At 31.1% G+C, this 9,782-nt stretch overlaps 1 protein-coding gene across 2 annotated transcripts in view; it reads right to left on the bottom strand.

Annotated features, from left to right (window-relative positions):
- LOC106467956 (ras-related protein Rab-8A-like) overlaps window positions 1-8,914 on the bottom strand; it is a 19,612-nt gene extending 10,698 nt beyond the window's left edge. For both annotated transcript variants that reach the window (XM_022396197.1, XM_013928346.2), the window contains exons 1-5: window positions 8,625-8,914; window positions 5,479-5,539; window positions 3,177-3,237; window positions 1,112-1,189; window positions 6-79 (exon numbers count right to left, since the gene is read on the bottom strand). In XM_022396197.1, the coding sequence (XP_022251905.1) occupies window positions 6-79; window positions 1,112-1,189; window positions 3,177-3,237; window positions 5,479-5,539; window positions 8,625-8,748 (398 nt within the window). In that variant the 5' untranslated portion in view covers window positions 8,749-8,914. The remainder of the gene's footprint in view (window positions 1-5; window positions 80-1,111; window positions 1,190-3,176; window positions 3,238-5,478; window positions 5,540-8,624) is intronic.
- Window positions 8,915-9,782: the final 868 nt, after the last annotated feature.

Here is a 9,782-nt window from a genome sequence, read left to right as displayed (position 1 = left end):
GTTCTTTGGACACCTGCCTCCTCTCATTCACATCACATTTATTACCCAGTACCATCTTTTCGACATCAGCCGAAGCATGCTGAAACAGAGTTCCTCAATTTAATTGCTTACTGCTATCGATGATAGTATTATCAAAAGATTTTTACCAGAAATGAGTACCAGATCTTTTCTTTGCTTCAATGTGCTAAAAATAATCCCATTCATAAATTTTATATAGGATTACAGTAAAGAAAAAAAAAACTGAAACAGAGTTCCTCAATTTAATTGCTTACTGCTATCGATGATATTATTATCAAAAGATTTTCAATAGAAATGAGTACCAGATCTTTTCTTTGCTTCAATGTGCTAAAAATAATCCCATTCATAAATTTTATATAGGATTACAGTAAAGAAAAAAAAAACTGAAACAGAGTTCCTCAATTTAATTACTTACTGCTACCCATGATAGCATTATCAAAAGATTTTCAATACAAATGAGTACCAGATCTTTTCTTTGCTTCAATGTGCTAAAAATAATCCCATTCATAAATTTTATATAGGATTACAGTAAAGAAAAAAAAACTTTCAGACAGATTACTTTCCAATTAATAATAAGTTTCAATCACTACCGTATAATAAATAGTTCTCTTCGGTAAAACCTGTTTTAGCACACAGATCTTAACCTAAGTTCTACAGATTCAACAGCAAAAAAAGTCTCACAAACAGACTCAATAATTTTCAAACATTTTTTTTTTATATAATAAGTAATTAAAAACATTTTTTGTGTTACTAATACAGGGGAGAAGATAAAATAAAACTGATTCTCTTCCTTTTTTGAAATTAATTTTTGACGAGAAATAAAAGTGTGTAAAAAAAACAATTTAATATTATTGTTGAAATGTGAATGATGTGACTTATGTACAAATAAAAAAAATACACATTACTGCTCTGATTATTTATGTTTTATTTAACAAAAATGAGGGAATAAAACGTGGAATCTCAACTAGTAAATAAAGGAAAGATAATTTTTTTTCTATTAATGCTGTATAAAACCGTATAAAAAAAACTATACGTACGAAAATACAAAAACAAATATTGAAAGTAATCTCTGTAAAAACGTTCTGATAATTACCTCTTCAATGTTCCTTATCCAGTTCTTGATGTTTTCAAATGATTTCTCATTGGTCACATCATAGACCAGCATAATCCCCTAGGAATAGCCCCAAGAACTGCATCATTTGTATTTATAAACATTCGCTGCATGTATATTTAATGTGCTCGATGATAAAAAAAAACATTAAAACGCTTGTATTTAAAAGAAGTTACTGACAATTAAAAACTTGTTTATCTCCTGGACTTTGTATCTGTCTAAAGAGAGTGACTAAACTAGAAAATAAAAAAGGTACACTGATAAATATATTGCATCATAGCAGAAATACTTTAGTGATTATCAGGAGTTTCGAAAGTGTACGAGGAATGAAGGATGGCTTGTTGTATGCTACGGTGAAATAAGAGGGGAAGTTTATGCCCATTGGTCTAAACGTTAGTTGGAAGAAATGACGAAGACAATACTCAGGAGTTTACTATAAATGATATGTTAGCATGATGACAATAGTCAACGGTTTATTTTCTTATTCATGGCAAAGCTACTTAGGCTACCTGCTGCCATCTCCAACTTTGAACTGGCCAATTACTGGAAAAATAACCAGTCAGCAGCACCCACTGCCATCTCCAACTTTGAACTGGCCAATCACAGGAAATGTAACCAGTCAGCAGCACCCACTGCCATCTCCAACTTTGAACTGGCAATCACAGGAAAAGTAACCAGCCAGCAGCACCCACCACCATCTCCAACTTTGAACAGACCAATCACAGGAAAAGTAACCAGCCAGCAGCACCCAATGCCAAACCTTAAGCTACTCTTTGCTGATGAGAAGTAGGATTGACTGTCACATTTAATGCCCCAAGAGTGAAAGGTGGAGAACGTTCAACACCAAAATTCAATCCACAGATTGTGAATCAAATGCCCTAACATGTCACACTAGACATTTATGTGAGGGGTAGATGCTTGTTTTTTTTATCATTAATTGAACTCTTCATGTTTCCACAGATAGTTCTTTTAAAATACAATTTTTTCTTCAAATGTTTATCAATGAAAACCCTTGAAACCTTCAGGGCAGGATAAAACCCGTGCAAAAAAAAAAAATGACAGTGGCTAAGCAAAATGTGATATTTCATCACATTTAACAAGTTTAATGAGTCATGTAGAAGAAAACCAATTACTTTATTTCCTGACTCATTGTTACATGGAACATTCACTTACAACGACCAAATCACAACCGATAAGTTCTGAAACTCCAACAAGATATCAAGCATGCTTTCAATTCACCAAGCTTCAGACTGAATCGGAAACCTGTAACACTAAAAGGATCGTTCCTTACATCTTTCATAGATAGTTTACCTACCCTAAGAATCTGAGAAAGTTAAATCTCTGGAAAAACTGGAAAAATGACAAAATTTAAGTGAATAATTTCATTAGGAATACGCTAGTAAACAGACTTGTACTGAATAACAGGAGCGTCAGTACATGTTCAGCATAATTCCAAACCAGAAGTTTTTGAATAAAACATTTATAACTACTAGTACTGACTAACAGATATATTCTTTATACAGCAATTCACTCAACATAATGAACAACCAAACCTTGCAAAAAAAACACGTGTCCTTGGTTTTGATTTTAAAATATCCTAGGTAATGTTTTTAAATATAAAACAGTCAGAACTACCTTAATTTAGCTAATGTCACAAGAGAAGGTGCTATGTCACCTGGGAAAGTGAACACCTACCGACCAATTCTTATATATTGTAAGATTTTACATTAATATGTACAGTTTGCTACCCACGAGTGTACAAAAACTTTTGATTTTGATCACAACTAAAAATAATAAAGAAAAATAACTCTCAGTACTAAGAATCTTGTATAGTAACTTTTCTATCCATCACAATAAGTAAAATGATTTAATAGCGCTTATTCAATATTATAATGTTGAGGTATTCTAAAAACAAAATCTCATAAGTTCTTCTGGTTTAAAATCCAACTTCGGTTTAATGTATATATATAGAATACATACATATAAACACGCAAACTGACTACAGATAAAAAAACAACACAGTACAACAAATTGATGTTAATCTTACCATTGCTCCTCTGTAGTACGCTGTAGTTATTGTGCGAAACCTTTCTTGACCAGCAGTATCCCTGATGATAGACAAATTGTGAAAAATGAAAAAAAAATACAATTGTGAAAGTAATTATTTAAAAAACTCATGAAATTATACCACACAAGGTATAACTCATACTTGAGCCTCTACAAAAGTTATACCACTGATAGACCATAAAATAAACTACCGTGTTAAAACAATATCATCATGTGATACACATAGTGCATATAGCTACATTCTTGTTTGTGCAGCTTATCCTGGAACATAAATTATTTACACATAAAAATCAGCATTAGTATTCAAGTAAATAACATAAATTTACATTCAGTCTGTTCAAGTTATTCATGAGCTTAACCATTTAAGATCAGAAATAGTTTTATATTATAATTATATGCACATTTCACATGTTTCAAATAACTCCAAAGGCCTGGCTTGTTAAAACATCTTAGCTATAACTTTAAGCACTGCTGTTTTACTAGCATATCCATGGAACTATACATCAACACATATCTCTGTAAGTACAGGTACGTTTAGTGTTTCCAAAAGTAAGCTGCCAAGTTTTAAAGTTGAAAGAATACCCCAACTTTTCACATTTGAAAGAATTAATCAAATGTATTTGTTTTTTATGCCTGCAAACTTGAACAATGTATTTCCATTGTCAGAAACGTGTAAAGAAGATGTACATCTAAACATTTTGAAAGATGAAATTTATTTGGCATCTTAACTGAACACTTCCCTAAAATACACACAAAACAGGTTCTTGAGATTGAGTGGTGCATTAATATAAACTCAAAAATCCCATAATACATATGTAAGATAACAGTAAACACAATTTACATGTTAGTTATTATGTATCAATGCCAAATCTGCAAACATACACACACAAAAAAAAACAACTAATCTTCACAAATATATTTATTTCTATAGTGTATTTTATATCTGAGTTAAGTGGAAAAAGTGGACATATTTCACAATAGCAGAGAAAGGAAGTTTTGCTTTAATACAGATTACTCTGGTTAGTCAATTAACTTCAATATTTTCCTCAGTTTATATCAAAATAGCATATAATTACTAAGGCTTTGTTTTTGGTAAATGATTCATACTTACAGCTAAAACTTTTTCACAGGGTAAACCAACAAAGTCTGGCTTATAAACATATAGATTTGTCCCTTACACCTTTAAACATACACGAATGTGAATAAGGGTTATATAAATGACAACAATTAAAACAGAAAGAAATAACAAAGGCTTAACATTTCATTACTTCTTTCATTCCCTGGTAATTATCAGATTATTTACCACAACTTCCATCGATGGAAGCAATAGAGACTTTGATTAAATCAGTAACTTTAGTATCTAGCTAAACATTGAACTTGAATGTGTCCAACCTTGAAATTATACAAAGGTCAGGACACATAACCTCAAACCTATCAAGTACATATATTTCACAGTTTATACCAAAGCTCCTCACTACAAGCAGCAGCAACTTAACACTTTACAACATGAGAGCATGTTTATTCTTGGTACACAGGGCTCAAATTCAAATATAATACTTGATAGAAAAGCACTTATTTTAATTTGAATTTAGTGGGAAGAGGGGGGACTTGTGTGCCCCTACCTTAAATGGGAACAGAGACCTGTGTATAATTAGCAAGGAAAGTTGCTGTTTCAACTTTGAATTAAATGGTCACAGTTAACATAGCAAATAAGGTGCCCCCCAAAAAAAATTCAAATTTTTCTCACTGCCTATTTGAAGTTGTGAATTTTAAAGACAATAAGTAATCACAGCAGACAGGCTTTAAAAAAATGTTTACTTATGTTTAAACCATGATGACTACTAGATCAATAGAAGTATATCATGACAATGAAACATGGCCCTGATGGGAGCTTCAACAAATAAATGTTAGCAAATCTATACAATGCATCTATGAATGGTCTCCTATTATAGGTATTTCACAGTGGAATCAGATTCAATCCAGAACTTCTAATTAAAGCTGCAAACCATTAAGAGTATTTATGTTTGTTCAAGTAATTATTTCATCATCTCTATTAGACTACCACTGACATAAGCATGCAGTCGGCGAGATGTCATTAAGTACATATAAATGTGACCTATTAGAGGTACAAAAAAAAGTGAATGTAAACGAAACCCTGATTTAAAATCATTACCCATATACATTAAAAACTATGTATCTTATGGGAGCAACATAGAGAATTACACAGATGTTATTAAATATTCAATAATTAAGACCTTTTTGATGATCCTAGCTTAACTTACCATATTTGTAGTTTTATCTTTTTCCCATCCAGCTCTATAGTTCGAATTTTGAAGTCTATGCCTGTTTTGAAAGAAACAAACAAGTAGTGAAGCCCAGTAACTATGAACAAGATGCACATCCTTAACATTTGTCTAACATAATCTAAAGACTTTACTTCAACTAAACGTACTTTACTGCATTCAGAAACCTTGGAAAAACACTGAATAAATAATTGTAACTGAGATTACTTACAAATATTAAAGTGAAATTTAAAAAGTGAGAATAACTCAGCAACACACAACAAAGCTCGTATATCCTAAAGTGCTCACTTGGGAACTATACAAAAAATCCAACTTCAATACTTTCACCGTATAAACAAGACTGTAATATATCCTAAAGTGCTCACTTGGGAACTATACAAAAATCCAACTTCAATACCTTTATCTTATAAACAAGACTGTAATACATCCTAAAGTGCTCACTTGGGAACTATACAAAAATCCAACTTCAATACCTTTATCTTATAAACAACTGTAATATATCCTAAAGTGCTCACTTGAGAACTATACACTAACAGACCACAAAGACCAAGAAATAAAAGAAATGTTCATTTAGATAAAAAATTAACAATAATATGACAACAGGAAATTAAGCACCACTACTGTTTCATGACAACAGTTACTAGAAAAGGCTCACTATTAACTACAATCAGACTTTTTATAGTTTGTACATGTACCATGAAACATTATTTGGAAATGTATTATTGATCTTCTATGTTTTATCTCAGAGTCTAAAAGTAATTATCAATGTGACTAACTTTTGAAAATATATGACAGATTATTTTATGAGAAAGCAGTGAAGAAGGAATCATAAAAGTTTCTGTAACATCTCAGATGACTCACTGTGTAAACAAGATAAGGAAGTTTAGAATTTACTATACAAATACACTTCACACCATCAACATTAAATATAAACTTCCCGAATACATGTTCAGTTACAACACCAACAAAATTAATTGAGCTGAATTGTCAACCTGGTATTCATTCAGCATCTGATGCATATCAAGTCTCTTACTGTGGACACATTTCTATGAACATAGAATTCTGCATATTTGTCAGTCTCTTCTTCATATTTCAACTACAATCTACATATTAGTGTCTAGTCTTCACACCAGATTGACGACATGTCAATAATCAAAACATGTCATAATTACATATATACCGTTATATCTGTATTTTTCAGGCATATCTCTTCACCAACACAGTTATGTGCTGACTGTTCATAGTTGAATAGAGTATATCTAAAATATTACAAGTTTTTTTTGATGCAAACAACATTTAGCGAAATATACCCTACAGATAATCAAAAAACAGCAGTGGGTCAGTTACAATTTGTTTTTTCTCAAGGGTGGGTGTTAAAGATCAAGTCCTGAAGAACCAAGTAAGAAAAAAACAAGGTCCAAGGACGTCTCCACGTAACAAGGGTTCTAGTTTGACTGAACTCCATTGTTTTCTCACAATCAACCATCTTACATCCGAATTAACTAGTCTTTCTCCAGTCCTTACCATTGTGACTTTCTAAGCTAAATTTTAATGTAGTACCTTATTAGAAGCTTTTATAAATATAAGTATACTAAGCCCACACCTTTTCCATCATCCAGATAACAAGCAATGTCCTTGAAAAAAGGCCATATTTTAAGAAAGGTAATCAATGAATTCCTTAAAAAATAAAAGGTCGGTTTAAATATTTTTTTACTTCTGCTCAGGATATGAGATGGTATTCTCAGTTATGCTGATTTAGCTTTCAGGTTGTATCAGCAAATAACAAGAGGTATAATCAGGAAACGGGAATAAATACAAGTTTTCTGACTTTGAACAAAAGAGAGATCAAATACACCATACAAGTAATCTTTATTTATTCAAAAACAAACAAAGTCACAAATGCTCTACAGAGGACAGAACCTTTACTGGAAATTTGAATATATCCTTTGCCTTATCACTTTAAACTAAGACTGTTACTTGATCCATACTACAAGAGCATGGCATTATATGCAAGATTCTATGACAACATTCTTCTAACTGTACAAATATTACCCTTGTCAATTTGGTCATCTAGAGAGACAATCGGTCTCACTAAAAGTGTCAGGAAGAATGAAGACATTTTCATTTTAGTAACAAATCAATGTCATGAAAGAGTAGTTGCTTTAAAACAATTTAATTTAAATAAAACTTTAAAAAGTTTTACATATTTAAGTATAAGAAACTGTGGCAGGCCAAAAAAGAAAAAATGCACATAACACTATTATGGAATGACTCACAACAATAGTAACTAGAGTGAAAGAAACTTAGTCACATTCCTTTGTAAAAACCACATATAACTATTGATGAAGTAAACATGTTGAATTTACTAACTAAAGAAATACTTAATAGTAAAATGCATTTGTGTACCACATAAAGAAGAATGAAATGGTCTCTTGCCATCAGTATGTTTAGATCATCAGTTACATGATTTATCCAAATCTAAGCTTGTGAATTTATGCCTGCAAATTATATGAGCCATATTTATTATTTGTCAATAAATATTATGTTCTATTTTAAGGATTGGACTGAACATTTCAGTTGAATTTAAGTTTTAAAAAAATCGTTTTACATGTCTAGAACTTCCTCAGTCCTGTCAATATAATGTTATCCAAAGTTTGCATTACAAATATGTATCTAATAAACATTGTTTCCTGTTGGCACCACCATGGAAGTGTGACTAAAGCTTGTTGAAATGATAACAGTTTCAATCAACTAGTTGCCTTCCTTTATTTTATTAAAGAATGCATTGATTTATCTGTTAGATACCATCCCTGTTAATAGCGAAAGGATAATATTTATTCATGATAATGTAATCGAATTAGCATATTTTTAGCTCTAAATTTTGCCAAAATTAATTTATTTCTTGCCACTTTTAACGCTTATCTTAAACTTTTTAAGTTTAAATTAGTTAAAACAATTCGAAATACCCCAACTATTAGACTACAACCTTAAACTCTTGGGTATCTATTAGGGTTGCATGATTTACCCAAATCGCTAAAAAAAGTGCTTTAAGTAATCGTTAAGTTCTTAAGCTTTCATTCTATGATATTTAATTAAGTCAGGCCTAGCATTCTTATTCATCTTACCTATAGTTGAAATAAAAGTTGCGTTAAAAGCATCTTCCGAAAAACGGAAAAGAATACAAGTTTTTCCAACGCCCGAATCCCCGATCAAAAGCAACTTGAATAAATAATCGTAAGTTTTCGCCATCTTCACCCTCTAAAGAGGGATTTTCAAACAAATTAACGATTTCTTTAAAAATACGTTAAGTTAAAATATCTCCTCTACCATTACTTTACCCGAATAATTGCCTTGAAACTTCAGATTTAATGCTTCGTTTAGCATCTAGGGTAACACCCTCAGATCAGATACGAACTTCAACATCAGCTGCACTACCAGTAAAGTGGTGCCGTCACTTCCGCTAACATACCAATCTGGGAGCGTTTAAAATATTTACGTATAAAATATCCAAATACCTACTTAGACATGAATTAATAAAATGTAAATTTCTTTTCATGATCAGTAAAAAGATATACATCGATAACATGTAATAAAGATTATTTAATTTTTGGTAATAAGTTAATGTGAAAAAAATTAAAAGTATATTATAAGAGGAAAAGTAAAAGTATAAGATATTTAGTTTTTATTCATTGAAAACTCATATGTTCATTTACAATAATACTCACAAAAATGTAGACACATTTAGACTTTAACTTTTAAGTGTAGTAGAAATGATTTCACCGGCACAAAATATTTTCTATGAAAAATATTTCGTTAACTCCTGAAAGTGTGTTTTACCTTATGATACACTTTTAGCTAGACTAAACATTATTTGAATCTCAAAAATAGTTTAAAAACAATTAACAATAACTGACAACTATTAATAAGAAATAATACTATAAAAGAGCTTTGAGAATTAGGCATCAGAAACCTTATATGAAACTGAAGGCGCATCGTGTGTGTGTTTCAAGAGGTAATTATTTTTCTAAATGACAATGAATGCATATTGAGACTTAACTGTAAGTTCGTACAAAGGAATTTCTTTAAAGTCCAGTCCATTACCATCAATAACGAAAATAGTGTAACATTTTATTCCTCTAGCGCATTGGTGGGCAACCAATTTTTTTCCCCTGGCCATGGATGTGGCCAGTCGATCACAGAAATGGCCACACTATTAATAAAACAGAAAATTTTCGCTAAATACATTTATACCAGGATTCTAACGACAGTCAAGGTCAATTATA

This window comes from Limulus polyphemus, unplaced genomic scaffold (genome assembly GCF_000517525.1).
Source record: "Limulus polyphemus unplaced genomic scaffold, Limulus_polyphemus-2.1.2 Scaffold2809, whole genome shotgun sequence".
Classification (NCBI taxonomy): domain Eukaryota; kingdom Metazoa; phylum Arthropoda; class Merostomata; order Xiphosura; family Limulidae; genus Limulus; species Limulus polyphemus.
This window is presented reverse-complemented; position numbering and strand designations above follow the sequence as displayed.